At 43.9% G+C, this 26308-nt stretch overlaps 2 protein-coding genes across 2 annotated transcripts in view; one reads left to right on the top strand and one right to left on the bottom strand.

The window, feature by feature from the left end:
- The window catches only part of LOC141765196 (calpain-2 catalytic subunit-like), a 16229-nt gene extending 8541 nt beyond the window's left edge, over positions 1 to 7688 (bottom strand). The window contains exons 1-4 of the mRNA XM_074631242.1: positions 7287 to 7688; positions 3903 to 3972; positions 975 to 1093; positions 447 to 580 (exon numbers count right to left, since the gene is read on the bottom strand). Coding sequence (XP_074487343.1) covers positions 447 to 580; positions 975 to 1093; positions 3903 to 3972; positions 7287 to 7523 — 560 coding nt within the window. The 5' untranslated portion in view covers positions 7524 to 7688. The remainder of the gene's footprint in view (positions 1 to 446; positions 581 to 974; positions 1094 to 3902; positions 3973 to 7286) is intronic.
- Positions 7689 to 15225: 7537 nt separating this feature from the next.
- The window catches only part of LOC141762931 (uncharacterized), a 29437-nt gene continuing 18354 nt past the window's right edge, over positions 15226 to 26308 (top strand). The window contains exons 1-13 of the mRNA XM_074627111.1: positions 15226 to 15682; positions 17992 to 18061; positions 18187 to 18305; positions 18430 to 18563; positions 20697 to 20865; positions 21326 to 21409; positions 22379 to 22464; positions 22557 to 22631; positions 22950 to 23110; positions 23939 to 24108; positions 24295 to 24306; positions 24646 to 24857; positions 25063 to 25099. Coding sequence (XP_074483212.1) covers positions 15443 to 15682; positions 17992 to 18061; positions 18187 to 18305; positions 18430 to 18563; positions 20697 to 20865; positions 21326 to 21409; positions 22379 to 22464; positions 22557 to 22631; positions 22950 to 23110; positions 23939 to 24108; positions 24295 to 24306; positions 24646 to 24857; positions 25063 to 25099 — 1569 coding nt within the window. The 5' untranslated portion in view covers positions 15226 to 15442. The remainder of the gene's footprint in view (positions 15683 to 17991; positions 18062 to 18186; positions 18306 to 18429; positions 18564 to 20696; positions 20866 to 21325; positions 21410 to 22378; positions 22465 to 22556; positions 22632 to 22949; positions 23111 to 23938; positions 24109 to 24294; positions 24307 to 24645; positions 24858 to 25062; positions 25100 to 26308) is intronic.

Raw genomic sequence — 26308 nt, 5'->3', positions numbered from 1 at the left:
GCAACCCTGGCAACAGTAGGACACAGAAAAGTTCTGGCCTCAGACCTGGACCTGGACTCAGAGTACTGCTCAAATGACCTGGACCTGGACCCCGAGTTCTGCTCAAATGTCCTGGACCTGGACCCTGAGTTCTACTCAAATGACCTGGACCTGGACCCATCATTCTCTAACACTGGGTAGTGATTAAAGGGAAATTCTAGTTTCATTCAACCCGAGTCTTATTTTTGACAACATGATGACATCACTAAAGGTCACATGATCACACAGACTGGAAACACGTTAGAACAACCAGATCTCAGGTATTAACTCTAATATCAGTGAACCTCCAGAATAAGACTGAGAGAAGGTAAAACAGGAAGTCGCTGCCCCCCCCCCTCGGCCTGTTCAACCGGTCGTGGTTTGTGACCAGAAGGTTGTCGGGTTGAATCCCTGGGTGGTTCTCTTACTTGGCGTAGGCCTTCTCCAGCAGGGCGCTCCAGAACTCGCTGCCCTCCGCCGAGTGGACGAACAGCAGCTCTCCGTCTTTGCACGGCAGACGGTCGTCGATCACCACGTCCACCCACTCGCCAAACTGCCAGAACTACAGACCGGAGAGAACAGGAAACAGTGTAGACATTTACTTTGAAAGTCTGAATTCTTCTTCCTGTCTCCAGCTTTAAAACAGATTCAGTTACTACTTTATTATTTATTATATATAGATGCACTCGTTCACGAAATGCTGGAAGCGTGATTGTTCTCTCCAGAACCGACTGCAGAGTTTATGGTTGTGGCGTTCCACGGGGCTTTATCATGATTCCACCTATGAACCGCACAAACATACTGTATTTACATGTTTACTTTTGTTTTACATCAGAGCTGAAGGTAACCATGGCAACTGTGTTGATGCTTCTGGCTACGTTACTGAAACATCAAGTTCATCATGAGATCCCTTCAACTGAAGCTGATATTGACTTGTGTGTTAACGTTTCTGTTACCTGGAAGTGAAAGATGCCGGCGTAGTCGTCACCGAAGCCCTGATCGGTGGGAACGACCCTCGCCATCACGTACTCATTCAGCGTCAGAGAGGCGATGGCCGCCAACAGCCAGCAGTCACCTGGACAGACAGGAAACAGCTGAAACTGACAGCCTCACTACTGCCCTCTACAGACAGGAAACAGCTGAAACTGACAGCCTCACTACTGCCCCCTACAGACAGGAAACAGCTGAAACTGACAGCCTCACTACTGCCATCTACAGACAGGAAACAACTGAAACTGACAGCCTCACTACTGCCCTCTACAGACAGGAAACAGCTGAAACTGACAGCCTCACTACTGCCATCTACAGACAGGAAACAACTGAAACTGACAGCCTCACTACTGCCCCCTACAGACAGGAAACAGCTGAAACTGACAGCCTCACTACTGCCATCTACAGACAGGAAACAACTGAAACTGACAGCCTCACTACTGCCCCCTACAGACAGGAAACAGCTGAAACTGACAGCCTCACTACTGCCATCTACAGACAGGAAACAGATGAAACTGACAGCCTCACTACTGCCATCTACAGACAGGAAACAACTGAAACTGACAGCCTCACTACTGCCCTCTACAGACAGGAAACAGCTGAAACTGACAGCCTCACTACTGCCCTCTACAGACAGGAAACAGCTGAAACTGACAGCCTCACTACTGCCACCTATAGACAGAAAACAGCTGAAACTGACAGCCTCACTACTGCCCTCTACAGACAGGAAACAGCTGAAACTGACAGCCTCACTACTGCCCTCTACAGACAGGAAACAGCTGAAACTGACAGCCTCACTACTGCCCTCTACAGACAGGAAACAGCTGAAACTGACAGCCTCACTACTGCCCTCTACAGACAGGAAACAGCTGAAATTGACAGCCTCACTACTGCCATCTACAGACAGGAAACAGCTGAAACTGACAGCCTCACTACTGCCCTGTACAGACAGGAAACAGCTGAAACTGACAGCCTCACTACTGCCCTCTACAGACAGGAAACAGCTGAAACTGACAGCCTCACTACTGCCCTCTACAGACAGGAAACAGCTGAAACTGACAACCTCACTACTGCCCTCTACAGACAGGAAACAGCTGAAACTGACAGCCTCACTACTGCCCTCTACAGACAGGAAACAGCTGAAACTGACAGCCTCACCACTGCCCTGTACAGACAGGAAACAGCTGAAACTGACAGCCTCACTACTGCCCTCTACAGACAGGAAACAGCTGAAACTGACAGCCTCACTACTGCCATCTACAGACAGGAAACAGCTGAAACTGACAGCCTCACTACTGCCCTCTACAGACAGGAAACAGCTGAAACTGACAGCCTCACTACTGCCCTCTACAGACAGGAAACAGCTGAAACTGACAGCCTCACTACTGCCCTCTACAGACAGGAAACAGCTGAAACTGACAACCTCACTACTGCCCCCTACAGACAGGAAACAGCTGAAACCACCGTCTTGGCGTCATTCTACTCTTCTGTTTTTGTGTCATCAGGTCATCATCAGACAGACGACGCTGTCACAGTCTCTGGGAGGTCTCACTCTGACCTAAATAACCAGAATGGCCAACTTTAACTCTGAGAGGTCTCACTCTGACCTAAATAACCAGACTGACTAACTTTCAGTCTGACTGAGAGAGAATCTGTTGTTTGATGAAAAAGTTTCTTTATTGTGAAGTTACACAACAACAGAGAGTTAGTGGTTTAATGGAGGCACGGCAGGCTGGTGAGTCATCACCACAACGCCCACAGGGTGTGTGTATGTGCGTGTGTGTGTTTGTCAGGGTGTGTCCTCACATAACTTCCCCTCCCCTTCTCTCTGATGTTTGTCTCTCGCCCTCTAACAATAGCTGGCAGGCTTCTTCCTGTCCTGCTCATTCCTGCTCAGCCAATCAGGGCTCATCGTGGCAGCGCCCTCTAATTACAGCAGATCCAGACGGTTCTCATTAGCTTCTCTGGTTAGAGAATGATCTGCTGTAACCACGGTTAGTTCTGTTGGTTCTGATGCTTCCTGTCCTACAGTTAACAGCAACACTCACTAGAAGTCAGTGACAATCGTTTCTACACTTTAAAAGAGTTGAGGCTCTAAATGAATTATGGAAACGCCTTCACTGAGTAAATGTTGACATTTAAGTCACGTGACTGATCAGCTGATGTATACACTTATATAGTCTTTGTCTCCAGACAGCATGAAACATGGCCGATAGCTGACAGGAGAGAAATACTGAAGCTGATTTTCATCTTTTAAATGTTCAAACATCACGAGTGACTCAAACAGGATGTAAACATCCGTTCTCTCTCCGCTGACTTCCCTTCATATCGTATTATATATCATATCATTATCATATTATGACTTCACCTCTCTGATCCCTGTCTCACTGCACACGAGCAGCAGCTTCTGACTCTATGGTAAAGAGACAACCTGCTGTGGTGCGTTCAGGGACAGTCTGACAGTCTGGAGGCTGAGGTGTGTTCAGGGACAGTCTGACAGTCTGGAGGCTGTGGTGTGTTCAGGGACAGTCTGACAGTCTGGAGGCTGTGGTGTGTTCAGGGACAGTCTGACAGTCTGGAGGCTGTGGTGTGTTCAGGGACAGTCTGACAGTCTGGAGGCTGTGGTGTGTTCAGGGACAGTCTGAGGGTCTGGAGGCTGTGGTGTGTTCAGTGACAGTCTGGAGGTTGTGGTGTGTTCAGGGACAGTCTGGGGGTTGTGGTGTGTTCAGGGACAGTCTGGGGGTTGTGGTGTGTTCAGGGACAGTCTGGAGGCTGTGGTGTGTTCAGGGACAGTCTGGAAGTTGTGGTGTGTTCATGGACAGTCTGGAGGTTCTGGTGTGTTCAGTGACAGTCTGGAAGTTGTGGTGTGTTCAGTGACAGTCAGGAAAACTCACCCAGAGCTCCCTGGCAGATGTCGGTCCTGGTGGCTCCGCCCACGATGAACTCAGGATTAGAGACCAGTTCCTAGAGGGGTCGAGACGAGAGACGAGAGACCAGATCAGAGACCAGATCAGAGATCAGATCACAGACCAGATCAGAGACCAGATCAGAGACCAGATCAGAGACCAGATCAGAGATCAGATCAGAGATCAGATCAGAGACCAGATCAAAGACCAGACTGCTACTTGCTGCTACTACTACTATCTACTGAGTCCGCTGAGCTTTGAGTCTCCAACAACAAATGTTTACAACAGTCTTTCCAAACAGAGACTCATGGACTCAGAGACTCATGGACTCAGAGACTCATGGACTCAGAGACTCATGGACTCAGAGACTCATGGACTCAGAGACTCATGGACTCAGAGACTCAGAGACTCATGGACTCAGAGACTCATGGACTCAGAGACTCATGGACTCAGAGACTCATGGACTCAGAGACTCATGGACTCAGGGACTCATGGACTCAGAGACTCATGGACTCAGAGACTCATGGACTCAGAGACTCATGGACTCAGGGCCCTCCTGAGGGGGTTTCAATAAATTCCTGAAATAAGTAAGAAATGAAACTCGACCTGTTTAAACTGAAACCTGCAGAATGTTTCCGAAAGTAACTACAAATGATAAAATACCTACTAATACTAGCTACTCATACTTCAGTACATACATATCACATACCTGTGTCATTTTCAACACGTATCAATGCAACAGAGGTGGAGGAAGTATTCAGGTCCTTTACTGCAGCAAAAGTACTAAAACCACACTGAAAATACTCCACTACAAGTAAAAGTAAGTTAAAGTAGTAAAAGTATGTCAGTACTATCATCTAAATGTAGTTAAAGTAGTAAAAGTACTGCTGTGTCAGTAATCAGTGTTGTTCTATTATCTAGATTAGATCATCATGTGTTTGTAGTTTAATCTGCAGCAATGCATCATGGTCTATAAAATCATAATGTGATGGTAGTTTAATCTGCAGCAATGCATCATGGTCTATAAAATCATAATGTGATGGTAGGTTAATCTGCAGCAATGCATCATGGTCTATAAAATCATAATGTGATGGTAGTTTAATCTGCAGCAATGCATCATGGTCTATAAAATCATAATGTGATGGTAGGTTAATCTGCAGCAATGCATCATGGTCTATAAGACCATCATGTGATGGTAGTTTAATCTGCAGCAATGCATCATGGTCTATAAAATCATCATGTGATGGTAGTTTAATCTGCAGTAATGCATCATGGTCTATAAGACCATCATGTGTCCTGTGAGAACCTGGTATCTCCAGCCTGTTTCCAGCTGATGGAAGAAGCTTTTTAAAGAGTTTATTCAGCTTCAGGAGGAGGAAGAGGAGGAAGGGGAGGATTCACTCAACACATAAAGGAACTCTTCATCCATCCATCATCAGTAACCTCTTATCCTAAAACCCACGCTAACACATGCAAATTCCACACACTCCTCTTCCTCCTCCTCCTCTTCCTCTTCTGCTCTTGACTTCCTGCTTCTGAAAACATTCAGAGTGACACATCTGCACGAGGACACTCCGCCCAGTACAGAGTACTCTGTGTATTAACAAGTACCTTTTACAGTATTTTAAAATGAATAGTTTGTTATATGACTGATATGTGAAGTACATCTCTTGTACCACATCAAGTATTAAAACATGTTTAATGAGCAGCATGTGGTGTTTCCCTTCTCCTCCCTGGGAACCACCGCTGTTTATCACAGCGTAGTGACTCATCTCTCTGCTATGTAGTATCTCTGATGACTCACTGTATTCCTACTAAAACATCCCTCAAGTATTCCTCTGAAGTACTCCTCTAATATTCCTCTGAAGTACTCCTCTGAAGTACTCCTCTAATATTCATCTGAAGTACTCCTCAAGTATTACCCCAAAGTGTGTTTGTGCTGCAGCTCTGATGTTCATCCTGTTATTTCACTAATGTTTATTGCTGCAGTATTTATTATATAATAAATACTGTATAATATTTATCATCTAATAAATACTGTATATTATTTATTATGAAATAACTACTGTATAATATTTAGTACATAATAAATACAGTATAATATATATTACATAATACAATATAATATTTATCATATAATAAATACTGTATATGTATTATCTAATAAATATAGTATAATATTTATCATATAATAAATACAGTATAATATTTATTATATAATAAAAACGGTATATTATTTATTATATAATAAATACTGTATAATATTTATTACATAATAAATACAGTATAATATGTAATACATAATAAATACAGTATAATATGTAATACATAATAAATACAGTATAATATTTATTACATAATAAATACAGTATATTTGTTATATAATAAATACTGTGTAATATTTATTCTATGATGTCGTCTGGATACATAAAATATCTCCAGGATATTCAACACTATTTTAGTTCTACATCATAAAATGTCATATTATCTATACTGCATCTATCATGATAGTTATTGTGCTTATGGAAATATTGTTATTATATATATATTTAATATTTCTGTAATATTTTTATACAATATCTCTATAACACATCTGTAATATTTCTATATAATATCGCTGTAATATTTTTATATAATATGTCTATAATATATCTGTAATATTTTTATATAATATCTCTAATATTTGTATATAATATGTCTATAATATATCTGCAATATTTCTATAGAATATCTCTATAATATTAGTTATAATAATAGTTGATGTTTTCTCAGTGGGGGCGGAGCAGCAGTTATTAGTCGCCTGCAGGTATTCTACATAATATTTATATATAATACATCTATAATATGTTTGTATAATATTTATATATAATATAGCTATAATATGTTTGTATAATATTTCTATATAATATATTTGTAATATTTATGTTTTAATATTTCTATATAATATATCTGTAATATTTATGTTTTAATATTTCTATATAATATATCTATAATATTTATGTATAATATTTATATATAATATTTTGTAAGCGTCTTCAGATAACTTCTGTTGTGATTTGACACTATATAAAAAATAAATTGAATTGAATTAAATATAATATATCTATAATATTTATGTATAATATTTATATATAATATATCTGTAATATTTATCTAATATATTTCTATATAATATATCTATATATTTTAAAATAATATTTCTATATAATATAGAATACAGCAGAGCAGTAGTTATGAGCCTGCAGGTATTCTGCCAACAAACAACCCCCCCCCCCCCCCTCCTCCCTCCGACCCCACCCACCCATCCTGATCCAGACCGTGATCCGGACCGGGCCCAGGAGGCCCAGGCCTGGGTTCGGGTCGGGTTCTTACCGTAGGTCTCTTCCAGGTGACTCCCCGGACCTTGTGTGAGTTCCGGCCCAGTTCGTTGAAGCCCAGCGCCTCGGCAGCGGGGGGGAACGTCGGGTCTTGGAACAGCCTCCCGGAGGAGCGGCAGCCAGCCCGCAGAGCGTCGAAGTCCTGGTTCAGGTACCGGACCGCTTTAGCGTTGGTTCCGAAGCCCGCCGCCAGGGCCCGCTTCTTGGCCAGAGTGGACGCCACACCGGACATGATGGCCGAGGACAAGACGAGGACAAGAAGAGGACAAGAAGACGAGGACTAGTTAGAAACAGTCCACAGATTCAGATCAAACTTTTCCTCTCAGAGACTCAACAACCAGACCTCCAGACCTCCGCCCAGAAAACCAGAGGAGGAGCCATCTGTCTCTCTCTCTCTCTAATCTGTCTCTCTCTCTCTCAAATCTGTCTCTCTCTCTCTCTAATCTGTCTCTCTCTCTCTCTCTCTAATCTGTCTCTCTCTCTCTCTCTCTAATCTGTCTCTCTCTCTCTCAAATCTGTCTCTCTCTCTCTCTAATCTGTCTCTCTCTCTCTCAAATCTGTCTCTCTCTCTCTCAAATCTGTCTCTCTCTCTCTCTAATCTGTCTCTCTCTCTCTCTAATCTGTCTCTCTCTCTCTCTAATCTGTCTCTCTCTCTCTCTAATCTGTCTCTCTCTCTAATCTGTCTCTCTCTCTCTCTAATCTGTCTCTCTCTCTCTCTAATCTGTCTCTCTCTCTCTCTAATCTGTCTCTCTCTCTCTCTAATCTGTCTCTCTCTCTAATCTGTCTCTCTCTCTCTCTAATCTGTCTCTCTCTCTCTCAAATCTGTCTCTCTCTCTCTCTAATCTGTCTCTCTCTCTCTCTCAAATCTGTCTCTCTTTCTCTCTCGCTCAAATCTGTCTCTCTCTCTCTCTCTCAAATCTGTCTCTCTCTCTCTCTCTCAAATCTGTCTCTCTTTCTCTCTCTCAAATCTGTCTCTCTTTCTCTCTCGCTCTAATCTGTCTCTCTCTCTCTCAAATCTGTCTCTCTCTCTCTCTCGCTCTAATCTGTCTCTCTCTCTCTCTAATCTGTCTCTCTCTCTCTCTAATCTGTCTCTCTCTCTCTCTCAAATCTGTCTCTCTTTCTCTCTCTCAAATCTGTCTCTCTTTCTCTCTCGCTCTAATCTGTCTCTCTCTCTCTCTAATCTGTCTCTCTCTCTCTCTAATCTGTCTCTCTCTCTCTCTAATCTGTCTCTCTCTCTCTCTCAAATCTGTCTCTCTCTCTCTCTCTCAAATCTGTCTCTCTTTCTCTCTCTCAAATCTGTCTCTCTTTCTCTCTCGCTCTAATCTGTCTCTCTCTCTCTCTAATCTGTCTCTCTCTCTCTCTAATCTGTCTCTCTCTCTCTAAACTGTCTCTCTCTCTCTAAACTGTCTCTCTCTAATCTGTCTCTCTCTCTCTAAACTGTCTCTCTCTCTCTAATCTCTCTCGCTCTAATCTGTCTATCTCTAATCTGTCTCTCTCTCTCTAATCTCTCTAATCTGTCTCTCTCTCTAATCTGTCTCTCTCTCTCTCTCTAATCTCTCTAATCTGTCTCTCTCTCTAATCTGTCTCTCTCTCTCTCTCTAATCTCTCTAATCTGTCTCTCTCTCTCTCTAATCTGTCTCTCTCTCTCTCTAATCTGTCTCTCTCTCTCTAAACTGTCTCTCTCTCTCTAATCTGTCTCTCTCTCTCTCTAATCTGTCTCTCTCTAATCTGTCTCTCTCTCTCTCTAATCTGTCTCTCTCTCTCTCTAATCTGTCTCTCTCTCTCTAAACTGTCTCTCTCTCTCTAAACTGTCTCTCTCTCTCTAATCTGTCTCTCTCTCTCTAAACTGTCTCTCTCTCTCTAATCTCTCTCGCTCTAATCTGTCTATCTCTAATCTGTCTCTCTCTCTCTAATCTCTCTAATCTGTCTCTCTCTCTAATCTGTCTCTCTCTCTCTCTCTAATCTCTCTAATCTGTCTCTCTCTCTAATCTGTCTCTCTCTCTCTCTCTAATCTGTCTCTCTCTCTCTCTCTAATCTCTCTAATCTGTCTCTCTCTCTAATCTCTCTCTCTAATCTGTCTCTCTCTCTCTAAACTGTCTCTCTCTCTCTCTGTCTCTCTAATCTGTCTATCTCTGCTGTCTGACGATGTCTCTCTACCAACATTAAATCTGTCTCTCTCTCTCAAATCTGTCTCTCTTTCTCTCTCTCTAAACTGTCTCTCTCTCTCTAATCTCTCTCTCGCTCTAATCTGTCTATCTCTAATCTGTCTCTCTCTCTCTAATCTCTCTGTCTCTCTAATCTGTCTCTCTCTCTAATCTCTCTAATCTGTCTCTATCTCTCTCTCTAATCTCTCTCTCTCTAAACTGTCTCTCTCTCTAATCTCTCTCTCGCTCTAATGTGTCTATCTCTAATCTGTCTCTCTCTCTCTAATCTGTCTCTCTCTAATCTCTCTCTCTCTCTAATCTGTCTCTCTCTCTCTAATCTCTCTAATCTGTCTCTCTCTCTAATCTGTCTCTCTCTCTCTCTCTAATCTCTCTAATCTGTCTCTCTCTCTCTCTAATCTGTCTCTCTCTCTCTCTAATCTGTCTCTCTCTCTCTAAACTGTCTCTCTCTCTCTAATCTGTCTCTCTCTCTCTCTAATCTGTCTCTCTCTCTCTCTAATCTGTCTCTCTCTCTCTAATCTGTCTCTCTCTCTCTCTAATCTGTCTCTCTCTCTCTAATCTGTCTCTCTCTCTCTCTAATCTGTCTCTCTCTCTCTAAACTGTCTCTCTCTCTCTAAACTGTCTCTCTCTCTCTAATCTGTCTCTCTCTCTAAACTGTCTCTCTCTCTCTAATCTCTCTCGCTCTAATCTGTCTATCTCTAATCTGTCTCTCTCTCTCTAATCTCTCTAATCTGTCTCTCTCTCTAATCTGTCTCTCTCTCTCTCTCTAATCTCTCTAATCTGTCTCTCTCTCTAATCTGTCTCTCTCTCTCTCTCTAATCTCTCTAATCTGTCTCTCTCTCTCTCTAATCTGTCTCTCTCTCTCTCTAATCTGTCTCTCTCTCTCTAAACTGTCTCTCTCTCTCTAATCTGTCTCTCTCTCTCTAATCTGTCTCTCTCTCTCTCTAATCTGTCTCTCTCTCTCTAATCTGTCTCTCTCTCTCTAATCTGTCTCTCTCTCTCTCTAATCTGTCTCTCTCTCTCTAATCTGTCTCTCTCTCTCTCTAATCTGTCTCTCTCTCTCTCTAATCTGTCTCTCTCTCTCTCTAATCTGTCTCTCTCTCTCTAAACTGTCTCTCTCTCTCTAAACTGTCTCTCTCTCTCTAATCTGTCTCTCTCTCTAAACTGTCTCTCTCTCTCTAATCTCTCTCGCTCTAATCTGTCTATCTCTAATCTGTCTCTCTCTAATCTCTCTAATCTGTCTCTCTCTCTAATCTGTCTCTCTCTCTCTCTCTAATCTCTCTAATCTGTCTCTCTCTCTAATCTGTCTCTCTCTCTCTCTCTAATCTGTCTCTCTCTCTCTCTCTCTAATCTCTCTAATCTGTCTCTCTCTCTAATCTCTCTCTCTCTCTAATCTGTCTCTCTCTCTCTAAACTGTCTCTCTCTCTCTCTGTCTCTCTAATCTGTCTATCTCTGCTGTCTGACGATGTCTCTCTACCAACATTAAATCTGTCTCTCTCAAATCTGTCTCTCTTTCTCTCTCTCTAAACTGTCTCTCTCTCTCTAATCTCTCTCTCGCTCTAATCTGTCTATCTCTAATCTGTCTCTCTCTCTCTAATCTCTCTGTCTCTCTAATCTGTCTCTCTCTCTAATCTCTCTCTCTAATCTGTCTCTATCTCTCTCTCTAATCTCTCTCTCTCTAAACTGTCTCTCTCTCTAATCTCTCTCTCGCTCTAATGTGTCTATCTCTAATCTGTCTCTCTCTCTCTAATCTGTCTCTCTCTCTAATCTCTCTCTCTCTCTAATCTGTCTCTCTCTCTAATCTGTCTCTCTCTCTCTCTGATCTCTCTAATCTGTCTCTCTCTCTAATCTCTCTCTCTCTCTAATCTGTCTCTCTCTCTCTAAACTGTCTCTCTCTCTCTCTGTCTCTCTAATCTGTCTATCTCTGCTGTCTGACGATGTCTCTCTACCAACATTAAATCTGTCTCTCTCTCTCAAATCTGTCTCTCTTTCTCTCTCTCTAAACTGTCTCTCTCTCTCTAATCTCTCTCTCGCTCTAATCTGTCTATCTCTAATCTGTCTCTCTCTCTCTAATCTCTCTGTCTCTCTAATCTGTCTCTCTCTCTAATCTCTCTCTCTAATCTGTCTCTATCTCTCTCTAATCTCTCTCTCTCTAAACTGTCTCTCTCTCTAATCTCTCGCTCTAATGTGTCTATCTCTAATCTGTCTCTCTCTCTCTAATCTGTCTCTCTCTAATCTCTCTCTCTCTAATCTGTCTCTCTCTAATCTGTCTCTCTCTCTCTCTCTCTAATCTCTCTAATCTGTCTCTCTCTCTCTAATCTGTCTCTCTCTAAACTGTCTCTCTCTCTAAACTGTCTGTCTCTCTCTCTCTCTAAACTGTCTGTCTCTCTCTAATCTCTCTCTCTGTCTAATCTGTCTGTCTCTCTCTCTCTCTCATCTCTCTCTCTAATCTGTCTCTCTAAACTGTCTTTTTCTTTCTCTCTCTCTCTCATCTGTCTCTCTCTGTAATCTATCTCGCTCTCTGTAATCTGTCTCTCTCTGTAATCTGTCTCTCTCTCTGTGTGTAATCTGTCTCCCTCTCTCTAATCTGTCTCTCTCTAAACTGTCTTTTTCTCTCTCTCTCTCTCTCTCCCTAATCTCTCTCTCTCTCTTATCTCTCTCTCTCTCTGTAATCTGTCGCTCTCTCTGTAATCTGTCTCTCTGTAAACTGTTTCTCTCTCTCTGTAATCTGTCTCTCTCTCTGTGTGTAATCTGTCTCCCTCTCTCTAATCTGTCTCTCTCTAAACTGTCTTTCTCTCTCTCTCTCTCTCTCTCTCTCTCTCTAATCTGTCTCTCTGTAAACTGTTTCTCTCTCTCTCTAATCTGTCTCTCTCTCTTATCTCTCTCTCTCTCTCAGTCAGTCTGAGTTACAGAATCAGGAAACAGGAAATAAAATGAACATCACCGAGAAAGTAAAAACCCATTAACTGTCCAGCCAGCCCCGTCTGGATTAATAAGTGACCAGCTGTTAATCATACGAATATTATAGAGATATCAAACAGCAAACACAACAGAGTCCTGTTACAGAACCACTGGGTTCAGTTTAACATTCACATCATCATACAGCAAATACAACAGAGTCCTGTTACAGAACCACTGGGTTCAGTTTAACATTCACATCATCATACAGCAAACACAACAGAGTCCAGTTACAGAACCACTGGGTTCAGTTTAACATTCACATCATCATACAGCAAACACAACAGAGTCCAGTTACAGAACCACTGGGTTCAGTTTAACATTCACATCATCATACAGCAAATACAACAGAGTCCAGTTACAGGAGACACACCGTCATTTATCAGAATAAACTCTGCGTTCAGTTTAACATTAACATCATACAAGACCGTGTCCATCAGGTCCATCGGGTCCATCAGGTCCATCAGGTCCATCTGGTCCATCAGGTCCATCTGGTCCATCTGGTCCATCAGGTCCATCAGGTCCATCTGGTCCATCAGGTCCATCTGGTCCATCAGGTCCATCTGGTCCATCAGGTCCATCAGGTTCATCAGGTCCATCAAGTCCATCAAGTACATCAGGTCCATCTGGTCCATCAGGTCCATCTGGTCCATCTGGTCCATCAGGTCCATCAAGTCCATCTGGTCCATCTGGTCCATCAGGTCCATCTGGTCCATCAGGTCCATCTGGTCCATCTGGTCCATCAGGTCCATCTGGTCCATCAGGTCCATCAGGTCCATCAAGTCCATCTGGTCCATCTGGTCCATCAGGTCCATCAGGTCCATCAAGTCCATCTGGTCCATCAGGTCCATCAGGTCCATCTGGTCCATCAGGTCCATCTGGTCCATCTGGTCCATCAGGTCCATCTGGTCCATCTGATCCATCAGGTCCATCAGGTCCATCAAGTCCATCTGGTCCATCTGGTCCATCAGGTCCATCAGGTCCATCAAGTCCATCTGGTCCATCTGGTCCATCTGGTCCATCTGGTCCATCTGGTCCATCAGGTCCATCTGGTCCATCTGGTCCATCAGGTCCATCAGGTCCATCTGGTCCATCTGGTCCATCAGGTCCATCAGGTCCATCAAGTCCATCTGGTCCATCTGGTCCATCAGGTCCATCTGGTCCATCAGGTCCATCTGGTCCATCTGGTCCATCAGGTCCATCTGGTCCATCTGGTCCATCAGGTCCATCAGGTCCATCAAGTCCATCTGGTCCATCTGGTCCATCAGGTCCATCAGGTCCATCAAGTCCATCTGGTCCATCAGGTCCATCTGGTCCATCAGGTCCATCTGGTCCATCTGGTCCATCAGGTCCATCTGGTCCATCAGGTCCATCAGGTCCATCAGGTCCATCAGGTCCATCAGGTCCATCAGGTCCATCTGCAGAGAAGCCTCAAGATAACAAAAGCCTTTAAAAAGTACTTTAACATTTTTATCTGCTCCTTAAAAGTCTAAAAATATTATAAAAACGGTCATATAAAAGTTCTTTAAAGATTTATAAAAAATGATTAAATATAAAAAGTCTAAAAAGTCTTTTAAACCTTTTTTCTAAAAAGTCTAAAATGTTTTACATTAACGTCTTAAAACATCTCTTTCAGTTGTGTTTCAGGTGTGTTTCATTTGTCTTTCAGGAGTCCTTTAGGTGTGTTTCACGTGTTTTTTCCGGAGTCTTTCAGGTGTGTTTCAGGTGTGTTTCTGGAGTCTTTCAGGTGTGTTTCAGGTGTGTTTCAGATATGTTTCAGATATGTTTCAGGTGTGTTTCAGGAGCCTGTCAGGTGTGTTTCAGGTGTGTTTCAGGAGCCTGTCAGGTGTATTTCAGGTGTGTTTCAGGAGCCTGTCAGGTGTGTTTCAGGTCTCTTTCAGGAGTCTTTCAGCTGTGTTTCAGGAGCCATTCAGGTGTGTTTCAGTTTTGTTTCAGGAGTCTTTCAGGTGTGTTTCAGGTGTGTTTCAGGAGTCTTTCAGGTGTCTTTCAGGTGCGTTTCAGGTGTGTTTCAGGAGTCTTTCAGGTGTCTTTCAGGTGCGTTTCAGGAGTCTTTCAGGTGTGTTTCAGGAGTCTTTCAGGTGTGTTTCAGGTGCGTTTCAGGAGTCTTTCAGGTGTGTTTCAAGTGTGTTTCAGGTGTGTTTCAGGAGTCTTTCAGGTGTCTTTCAGGTGCGTTTCAGGTATCTTTCAGGTGTGTTTCAGGAGTCTTTCAGGAGTCTCTCAGGTGTGTTTCAGGAGTCTTTCAGGTGTGTTTCAGATGTGTTTCAGGAGTCTTTCAGGAGTCTTTCAAGTGTGCTTCAGATGTGTTTCAGGAGTGTTTCAGGTGTGTTTCAGATGTTTCAGGAGTCTTTCAGTTGTGTTTCAGGTGTGTTTCAGGTGTGTTTCAGGAGTCTTTCAGTTGTGTTTCAGGTGTGTTTCAGGTGTGTTTCAGGAGTGTTTCAGGAGTCTTTCAGGAGACTGTCAGGAGTGTTTCAGGAGTGTTTCAGGAGTCATTCAGGTGTGTTTCAGGTGTGTTGACTCTTGGTTTATCAGACTGTTTGCTCTCTGAATATTAATATTAAACTGTTCCTTCAGCTGGACTAAAGCTCCGCCCCTTCACACCTGACCACCTTCATACCTGACACACACACACACACACACACACATACACACACACACACACACACACACACACACACACACACACACACACACACACACACACACACACACACACACACGCACACACACACACACATAGTTCACCTACAGATCTCACTTCTCACCTCAGCTGGACTCTCAGCACACGACAAACACAGCCGACGTTTTATAGACGTTCAGGACAAAATCTGAAGATCACTGCAACTCTGGCAGAATCTCTGATTCCTGACTGAATCTCAGCAGACTCTCAGCAGACTCTCAGCAGACTCTCAGCAGACTCTCAGCAGACTCTCTGTAGTCTCTCAGCTGAATTTCGGCAGACTTTCAGGAAGTTCTCGGCAGACTCTCGGCAGACCTTCCACACACTCTCAGGATGGCGAACACGGCTGCAGAGCTGGCCAGGAGGAAGGCACGGGAGGAGGACGGTACCGGCAGCCGGGCCAACGCCGTCCCCTTCAACAAGCAGAACTTTGAGCAGCTGCGGAGCGAGTGTCTGCAGACCGGCTCGCTCTTCTGTGACCCGACCTTCCCCGCAGGCTGGGACTCTCTGGGATACAACCAGCTGGGACGCTACTCCTCCAAAACCGTCGGCGCCGAGTGGAAACGACCCGCGGTGAGCTAAGACACCCAGTGGTTCTGTTCATCCGTTTTCTGGTGACGTCTTCAAACAGCTTGTTTTGTCAGAGATTCAGTTTACTGAGATAGAAAACAAAGAACTAACTGCTGATTGTTGTTCATTCATTTTTAATTGATCATGTGTTCAGATTTGATGCAGTTTGGTTTATCAGGAAAACAGAAGAACAAGTTTAGATTTATTAGTTTGTTTTCTCAAAATGGTGAAGTTCACCTCATCTGATCCTCAGATGATCTAAAACAGAAGAGTCTGGACCAGCTTTAACATAACTAGAGCTCTCATAATTAATCCATTATTTATCAACTACTAAATTAATCACCAGCTATTTTGATAAACAATTAATCGGTTTAAGTAATTTTTTTAAGAAAAAAAGTCAAAGTTCTGCTTCCAGCTTCTTAGATGTGAATATGTCCTGGTTTCTTTCCTCTATGACAGTAAACTGAACATCTTTGAGACGTTTGAGGACGTCGTCCTGGTCTCTGTAATCAACAGATCAATCAACAATGAAAGTAATTGTTAGTTGCAGCCCTAAAACATTACACACACAGTCAAGTTAATATCACAGATCAGCAGACGATAACCAGACGGCAATTTAAGACAAAGACTGAGGTCTATTTTCATTCAACTGGTCACTGGTTAGCTTAGCTTAGCATAAAGACTGGAAACAAAGGGAAACAGCTAGCCTGGCTCTGTTCGCTGATTAACATGTTATATCTGGTTTGTTACCTCCGCCAAGGCCAAGTGTCTAGGAAGGAGGTTATGTTTTGGTCTGTCTGTCCGTCTGTCTGTTGGCAAGATTACTCCAAAAGTCTGTGATGGATTTGAATGAAATATTTTGGAGGGGTGGGGTGTGGCACGATGAACAATCCATGAGATTTTGGTGGAAATATTCATTCAGAGATATTTTTAAGGATTCCGATCAGCCTGAGGATTAAAGGGACTGTTTATAACTTCTTACACGTATAAATCATTGCGGGTCGGTGTCTCATGCGCGCTCGCGTGTGTCTACGCTGTTCAGACTCAGACTCAAACACAAACTACAGTGAAGCACCAAAACCTCTTGGTTGTCTCTAGTGAAGTCCGTCTGTTAAACAGTGTTGGCCGCGGTCGGAGGACGCGGGGGAGACCGTAGCTTTGGTCTCCAGGACCAGAGTCTCTGCTCCTCTGCTCCTCTGCCTGCCTTCACTCACACACTGCGCTCCTTCTCTCTCTCTCGCTCCACTCTCACGTGCATGCTGCTCACTCCACACTGCAGAAGAGTTAGTTTAGCTCTGAGAATATCTAGTGAAGTGTCTTGTGAAGTGACGGGGCTCCGCAGAGAGAAACGTTATCATCTCCCACCAAAACTCCGGTGTCTCTGGCTGAGGCAGGAAAAGCCAACACTAGGTTCAGCATTGATTCATGGAGAGACCTTGGTCTGGTCAGCTAACATTACTGCCAAGCAGCTGAAATATAGTGATATTGTGCTTTTAGCTGACGTGTGTCTCCTCACTGTGTTGAGCGATGCTCCTTCATGTCTATGTAGAGCGAGCACAAGCGCGAGACAGGACGCTGACTTTAGTTGACTTAACGGCCACAGGTGAAGCTGTTAACAAGACATTTCTGATTCTTACAAACAGTCCCTTTAAGACTTCAGGGTATAACACGTGCACAGTGTAACTGATGACGCGTTGATGACGCATGACCCTGCCTCCTTCTGAGAGCAGAGAGATACGTGTGTGGATGTGTGTGCGGGAGCTGCTGGCTGTCCGCGGTGAAAAAGAACAAAGCGGTAGCTGACGGGATGAGAGACATAACAAGGCTGCTGAATGAGAGAGGCATCCGCCGATACATTACACGGAAACACACCGTGTGAATAACAAGCCGACCACCTCACGGTACCACCAGCTGGGAGCTGTGATCTGTTTTTAAAGTCACACACCTTGGTGGTGGCCTGCGCTCTCCGAGTGCCATTCTAGTTTCATCTGTAACTGAAATGTAAAACACAGTCTTAGGGACTAATTCTTGATGAACAGCAGTGTATCCCTCCGCCTCCAGCTGCAGCAGGTAGCCGGGGTTCACCACTTTACGGATATTAAAGATAAAATCAGAGCACCTCCTGTTAATAAAATAAGAGTGTGACTCAGTTTGTGTGAATCATTAACTGTGAACACACATTGGTGCTGCTGTCACACCTGATCACACCTCTGTGAAGTTAAAAGTTAAATTATCAGAACAGTAAAATCATATTTATTGAATTAATGAGGATAGAACATTATCATTAATCACCTGCTGTCTCGTCCAATCAGGAGATGTGTTCTGATCCTCGGTTTATAGTTGATGGAGCAAAGCGAACAGACATCTGTCAGGGAGTGCTGGGTGAGAACACACACACGCACACACACACACACACACACACACACACACACACACACACACACACACACACTGTGACCTTTGACCTCTGACAGGTGTGTTTGTGTGCCCTGCTGTGTGTCTGTCAGGTGACTGCTGGCTGCTGGCTGCCATCGCCTCTCTGACTCTGGACCCTCAGGTCCTGAGCAGAGTGGTACCTCCTGGACAGAGCTTCAGCTCGCAGTACGCCGGCATCTTCCACTTCCAGGTCACATGATTTATTTTAAAATATCAAAGAAATAAAGTCGTAATTTGTACCTGCAGCTGTGGCAGTATGGGGAAGGGGGAGGAGCCTCTACAGGAAGTGACATCAGGTGTTTTTATACCTGCAGCTGTGGCAGTATGGCGAGTGGGTGGACGTGGTGGTGGATGACCGGCTGCCCACCAGAGACGGGAAGCTGCTGTTCGTCCACTCAGCGGAGGGAGGAGAGTTCTGGAGCGCCCTGCTGGAGAAGGCCTACGCCAAGTAAGAACCACATTCATCAGTCCTACGACTGTTTCCTCCAGCGCCACCACGAGGTTTCAGTGAAACATGTCAGCTAACGTTAGCTTGGCACAGACCGTGAACTGTACGCTACCTAATGGTTAACAGTACTCTTTAAATGAGATGTCTACACTGATTCCCCCCTGCTGTTCATAAAGCACTGCATTTTGGTGGCAGCTCAACATCTTCACTTCACTTCCTGTCAGTAGTTAGACTTCCTGTTTACACTGGACCAGAAGAGTTGGAGAGAGAGAGACTAGAGTTCATGTTTTTGTGACTGTAGTTTGGTTTACAGGTGACTGAATGTAATCATGATCTATTTAAGGATGGAGCAGTCTGGAGCTGTAAACAGCAGCAGCTACAGCGGTGTGATTATCAGCAGGGTGGAGGAAGGTTTACTCAGTAAACACTCGGCTCGACCAGCCTGGAAAACAAACAGCGCCGCTGACTCAGCTCTTTATTCTGCTGCTCTGATTTTATTCACACACGGTTTTACATCCCACAGCCTCTATAAGGACTCTTTAGCACTGAGCTTTTATTTTGAAGAAATCTCATGTTATGTGTATCTTTCAGATTGTAAATGTTACTTTTATTTTGACGGAACTTTCACTTTAACTTGTTTAATTCCAGAAGAACTAACAACACTGTTGACTCTGCAACTGACCAACTACTGACACTGATTATATTACTATTATATATATATATATATATGTATATATTTATATATATACATATATATATAATATTGATATATTACTGACAGTGTAACTGCTTTCATTACTTCCTGCACATTTTCTGTGTTCACTTTGACTTCACTTCCAGTCACCGCCTAGTTCAGAGGTGTTTTCCTGATTAAACTTAAACTGATCCTTGAACCATCTGAATGGTTTTAGGTGCCGACGCATCTTTTACCAGCGTACTGCAGCTCTCGCCGTGTGAAGACGGCTAAAGCCTTGTTTATACTGCTGCGAGGCACAACAGCAGTAACACTTCAGCTTCTTTCAGCAGTTACACTTCAGCTTCTTTCAGCAGTCACATTTCAGCTTCTTTCAGCAGTTACACTTCAGCTTCTTTCAGCAGTTACACTTCGGCTTCTTTCAGCAGTAACACTTCAGCTTCTTTCAGCAGTCCCACTTCAGCTTCTTTCAGCAGTAACACTTCAGCTTATTTCAGCAGTTACACTTCAGCTTCTTTCAGCAGTAACACTTCAGCTTCTTTCAGCAGTAACACTTCAGCTTCTTCCAGCAGTAACACTTTGGCTTCTTTCAGCAGTAACACTTCAGCTTCTTTCAGCAGTCACACTTCAGCTTCTTTCAGCAGTAACACTTCAGCTTCTTTCAGCAGTTACACTTCAGCTTCTTTCAGCAGTCACACTTAAGGTTCTTTCAGCAGTAACACTTCAGCTTCTTTCAGCAGTTACACTTCAGCTTCTTTCAGCAGTCACATGTCAGCTTCTTTCAGCAGTAACACTTCAGCTTCTTTCAGCAGTTATACTTCGGCTTCTTTCAGCAGTAACACTTCAGCTTATTTCAGCAGTAACACTTTGGCTTCTTTCAGCAGTAACACTTCAGCTTCTTTCAGCAGTAACACTTCAGCTTCTTCCAGCAGTAACACTTTGGCTTCTTTCAGCAGTAACACTTCAGCTTCTTTCAGCAGTTACACTTCAGCTTCTTTCAGCAGTAACACTTCAGCTTCTTTCAGCAGTAACACTTCAGCTTCTTTCAGCAGTAACACTTCAGCTTCCTTCAACAGTTACACTTCAGCTTCTTTCAGCAGTCACACTTCAGCTTCTTTCAGCAGTAACACTTCAGCGTCTTTCAGCAGTTACACTTCAGCTTCTTCCAGCAGTAACACTTCAGCTTCTTTCAGCAGTTACACTTCAGCTTCTTCCAGCAGTAACACTTTGGCTTCTTTCAGCAGTAACACTTCAGCTTCTTTCAGCAGTCACACTTCAGCTTCTTTCAGCAGAAACACTTGTAGCAACATTTCACTTGACAGTAACGTCCAGCTAACACTAGCTAACACTAGCTAAAGGTAACACTGTGACTGAGCAGGTCTGAGCTGTCGTCAGTGTGTCGTGTGAACGCAGAGTGAACGCTGCTGCTCCTCCTGCAGGGTGAACAGCTCGTACGAGGCTCTGACCGGAGGGTCCAGCATCGAAGGTTTTGAGGATTTCACCGGAGGAATCTCGGAGAGCTACGACCTGCAGAAAGCTCCGCCCTTCCTGTTTAACATCATGAAGAAGGCGCTGAAGCTCGGCTCGCTGCTCGGCTGCTCCATCGACGTAAACATTCAAACATTCAAACACTCAAACACAGACTAAAACTCCAAGAACTCATATGTGACTTCCTGTTTGGGATGGCGGGTGTTTGTTAATGTTCTAGGTACAGTAGAGAGCACATTATAGAAACCACTGAGTCCTGTGGTTCTGATCATAATCTGGGGAACCAGGGAGATGATCACTTCCTGTTAGTGGAGGGAACCAGAGAGATGATCACTTCCTGTTAGTGGAGGGAACCAGAGAGATGATCACTTCCTGTTAGTGGAGGGAAGGGAACCAGGGAGATGATCACTTCCTGTTGGACTACAGAAATACATCATCCCTGCAACACCCTATTTAGCTAACGAGCTATTGTATACTTGAGTTCACCAAAAACTGCGTGATTAACATTCATTTGGACAGACGTTATAAAATGTTTTATATCACTGCAGTATATAAATTATTTATTGATCATGTTTGTCAGATTTCCAGCTCGTATGAGACGGAGGCCATCACCGGTCAGAAGCTGGTCAAAGGTCATGCCTACTCCATCACTGCAGCACAGCAGGTGAGGCATTCTGGGAAATGAGTGTGTTGTTTACGAGAAGAGGAACTAGAAGCCGCTGAATTAGTTTTACCGGAGCACCCGAAAACACCAGAAGTCCAGGTCCCGAGTCCAGATGTCCGTAGCACAAGAGAATGTCTTTTACATGCTGCTATGAATTGTGGGTGATCTGCCTGCACCATCAATATTCGAACACTAGCACAGTAAGACAATATAGAGAGAGGTTTATGTTGAGTATTTCACGTGGTTTTACCGTAGACTGTATCGAAGAAGTGGACATAGTCACTGCAACGTCACCCATTGGTTCATGTACTGACGTTTTGAAGCCTTGGGTTCACCATTTTGGCCGTCACCATCTTGGTCTTTGGCCATCGACATCTTGGTTTTTGGCCGTCACCAACACAAAGTGAAAGGGTTAAAGTTGTAAGATGAAAACACGGACAACTCCCAGACCGGACAACGCCATGGTAGTGACCTGTCAATCACAAAGTAGCCCCACCCTAAAGCATCCCCTGCTTTATGGTCTATCTGACTCTAAATGGGACCATAACTTACTAAATGAACATCATGCTGTATTGAAGAAGACTTAAAACTAGCGACTGAGACCATAAACTCATGTTTACAATGTTTACTGAGGTAATAAATCAAGAGCGAAGTAGGCTCATTTTCTCATAGACTTCTATACAATCAGAGGAGTCGCCCCCTGCTGGTTGGTAGAAAGAATGCAGGTTTAAGGCTTCACTGTTCAGACAGGGTTTTACAGATTATTTCCTTCACAGCTAACACAACAACATTCGGATCATTTTCACCTGACAAATGTTACGTTAACAGACATCAATGAGCATTAAAGTGTAGAGCCACGAACAGCAGTGACTCGTACCTGGAGGTCCAGGTGGAGGTCCAGGTGGAGGTCCAGGTGGAGGTCCAGGTGGAGGTCTGGACCAGCAGGGGCTGAATGATTTTGTCCTGCAGGTTCATCACTTTGGTTCTCCGGTGGAACTGCTGAGGATCAGGAACCCCTGGGGTCAGGTGGAGTGGACCGGAGCCTGGAGCGATAAGTGAGTCCAGGTCCTCGTACTGGTCCGTCAGTTCATCTGTCGGTCCGTCCGTCCCTCTCAGGGAGTCTCTGATGTTTCTGTTTATCTGTCAGTTCGAAGGAATGGGACCGAGTTGAGCCGGAGGAGAAGAAGAAGCTGGATCACTCTGCTGATGACGGAGAGTTCTGGTGAGTCTCAAATATACAAAGATAATTATGAAATATTAAATCGGATCATTACTTTAATCAAAGTGGCTCCACATTGATTGATTAATAATCTAATGAAGTCAGTCACAGGGACAGAACCAGCACTTTTACTTTGATACTTGAAGTACATTTAGCCGATGATACTTCTGTACTTACTGTGAGTAGGACTGTTACCTGTAGTGGAGGACAGGTGACTGATGAGGGAGGTGGGAACAGGTGGCTGATGGGAAACTCTGAGCAGTGAAGGATGAACAGAGTAAACATGTCAACATGCTTCTTCTTCTTCTTCTCTGCCGGCAGGATGTCCTACACTGATTTCCTGCGTCAGTTTTCCCGCCTCGACATCTGTAACCTGACACCTGACACGCTGACCAGCGACGACATCGGACGCTGGAACTACGCCGAGTTTGATGGCGCGTGGAGGGTTGGCTCCACCGCCGGAGGCTGCAGGAACTACCCGGGTACAGCTGCTGAGTGACATCATGACCTCTTCTGGGAGGTCACGGTTACCTAATTCAGTCTGTCAGCAGGATCAACGACTGGTCTGAGGGTTCAGGTTCAGGATTACAGATCAACGACTGGTCTGAGGGTTCAGGTTCAGGATTACAGATCACAGTTTAGCATGTGATAAAGTAACGTTAACATGTGATAAAGTAACGATAGCATGGGATAAAGTAACGTTAGCATGGGATAAAGTAACGTTAGCATGGGATAAAGTAACGTTAACATGTGATAAAGTAACGTTAGCATGGGATAAAGTAACGTTAGCATGGGATAAAGTAATGTAAGCATGTGTGTTAGCTTAGCGTTCATGCCTCTGTAGATGAATTGAGTCCACGAATCATCAGATGTGTCTTAACGGCAGCAGGTCGTTTCATTAAGACATACCTTCAAACTCATTCAGCTTCACACTGAAACTACCTTCAGACTCTTTCAGCTTCACACTGAAACTACCTTCAGACTCTTTCAGCTTCACACTGAAACTACCTTCAGACTCTTTCAGCTTCACACTGAAACTACCTTCAAACTCTTTCAGCTTCACACTGAAACTACCTTCAAACTCTTTCAGCTTCACACTGAAACTACCTTCAAACTCTTTCAGCTTCACACTGAAACTACCTTCAAACTCTTTCAGCTTCACACTGAAACTACCTTCAAACTCTTTCAGCTTCACACTGAAACTCACACTTCAGCTTCATGTGAACTTCTTTTAGTGTCTCAGATGTGCAGCAGCTCTTGTTTATTGTGTGTGTGTGTTTCATGATGTCACTTCCTGTTTGTGTCTGCAGCCACGTTCTGCTCCAACTCGCAGTTCTTCATCCGGCTGGAGGACGTGGACGACGACCCGCACGACGGCGAGGACGGCTGCACCGTCCTGATTGGTCTGATGCAGAAAGACGCTCGCAGGGAGAGACGCTTCGGACGAGACCTCAACACCATCGGGTTCTCCATCTACCAGGTACACACATGTGCTCACACACACACACACACACACACAATAATCTATCACCGATGTTAGTCTTGTTTGACTTCTTTAAGTTTTTAGTGTATTTATCAGATGTTTATCATCACACGATGTTATTAAATATATTAATTCCATATAATAAAGTGTTGACGTTCTTTTGTTGTGTTTTTCTTCTTGCAGGTTCCTGATGAGGTCAGTTCATCAAACCTGAACATCACATGATGAAACAGTAAAAATGGCCGTCATGTGTACAAACATTAAACTGAAAGATGATCCATCAGTGTTGAGCAGAGGTGGAAAGTAACTAAGTACATTTACTCAAGTACTGTACTTATAATTATTATTATTGATGCAGTTTGAAGACAGAAGATAAATATGTGATATTTGATCTACATGGTTCCTCTCAGCTCATCTCTCATTCATTCATTAAACTAACACAACAGTAGTGGATAAAGAGAGAAAACACCTCACAGTCAGCAGCTCATCTGTCGATCAGGTCGTACTAACGTCTTCTTCTTCTTCTGTGGTCAGTATAAAGGTCGTAGTAACGTCCACCTGGGCCCGGACGTCCTGCTGAGGAAGACGGCGGTGGCTCGCAGTCAGACCTTCACCAATCTCAGAGAAGTGTGTGAACGCTTCAAGCTGCCACCCGGAGAATACGCCGTCATCCCGTCGACCTTCGAACCGCACCGCAAAGGAAGCTTCATCCTGAGGGTGTTCACCGAGAAACAGGCCCACACCAGGTCACTCTCTCTCTCTCTCTCTCTCTCTCTCTATATATATATATATATAGTTTATATATATATGTATCTATACTATAGATATATAGTCTCTCTATATATAGAGAGACCATACTATATATAGATATATAGTCTCTCTATATATATAAATAGCTGTTCCTCTCTGAGCTGATTGTTTTGGTCTTTTCTGTCCCCGTGTTGATTTCAGTCCGATGGAGGAGGACGTTGGCGCCGACATCCAGGAGGTTTGTTACGCCTGTTTCATCAGATATCTAGATTCAGATGAAATATCAGAAACCCATTTGACTAAAATGATATGTAGGATATCTATATATAATATAAACTGGAAAAACAAAGTTCGGAAACTTGTGTTTGGTGGATTATTTCTCTGTTGTTATAATGCTAATGGTCATTGTATTTTACATCGTTGGAAAGCCTGTTTATTTACCTTCGCAATGATGTCCAACTTGTAAGGATCATGCATTTGTGGGATGAGCAGCACAGCTGATTATGTGGGGAGCACCCAAGAAAAATTTGCCAAAATGCTCCATCAATGGTAAACAGTGTATTCTCCTGTTGGTGTTGACTCTTGTTTTGAGTTGTTTGGTGGATTGGATGATTGAACTCTCTATCAGTAACAAGGAACAAACAAGACATATTGGCTATTTTACACTTTATTCATTTAATACACCGTCAGGAGCCTCAGTAGCGGTGGAAGATCCATACGCAGCCACTACAGCCTGGCACCTCCTCCTCATGCTGGTCACCAACCTGGTCACACGTTGCTGTGGGATGGCGTTCCATTCCTCAACCAGGATTCGTTGCAGGTCAGCCAACGAGGTTGTGTTGGTCACTCTAACACATACAACACGCCCAACCTGATCCCACAAGTGTTCAGTTGGGTTGAGGTGTGGACTCTTGGCAGGCCGTTCCATTCTCTCTCCTCCCACATTGTGGAGGTAGTCTGTGATAACCCTGGCTCTGTGGGGGGGGGGGGCGTTGTTTCTTGGAGGATGAAGTTAGGTCCCAGATTGTGGAGATATAGGATCGCCACTGGCTGCAGAATCTCATCCCGATATCTCCCTGCATTGAGATGGCCTTCAATGATGACAAGCCTTGTTTTGCCAGTGAGGGAGATGCCCCCCCCCCACACCATGACACTGCTCCCACCAAAAGCTGTTACTCCATTGGTGCTACAATCAGCATAGCGTTCTCCACGTCGTCTCCATACTTTCACCCTGCCATCCAACTTTGGCAGACAGAACCTGGACTCATCACTGAACATGACATTCCCCCACATGTTCAGGTTCCATTGTCTGTGTTGTCGACACCAGCGCCAACGGGCCTGACGGTGAAGGGCAGTCATTGCAGGCTTCCTGGTAGCCTTATGAAAATACACTGTTTACCATTGGCAGAGCATTTTGGCAAATTTTTCTTGGGCGCTACCCACATAA

This window comes from Sebastes fasciatus, chromosome 3 (assembly GCF_043250625.1).
Source record: "Sebastes fasciatus isolate fSebFas1 chromosome 3, fSebFas1.pri, whole genome shotgun sequence".
NCBI lineage: Eukaryota > Metazoa > Chordata > Actinopteri > Perciformes > Sebastidae > Sebastes > Sebastes fasciatus.
This window is presented reverse-complemented; position numbering and strand designations above follow the sequence as displayed.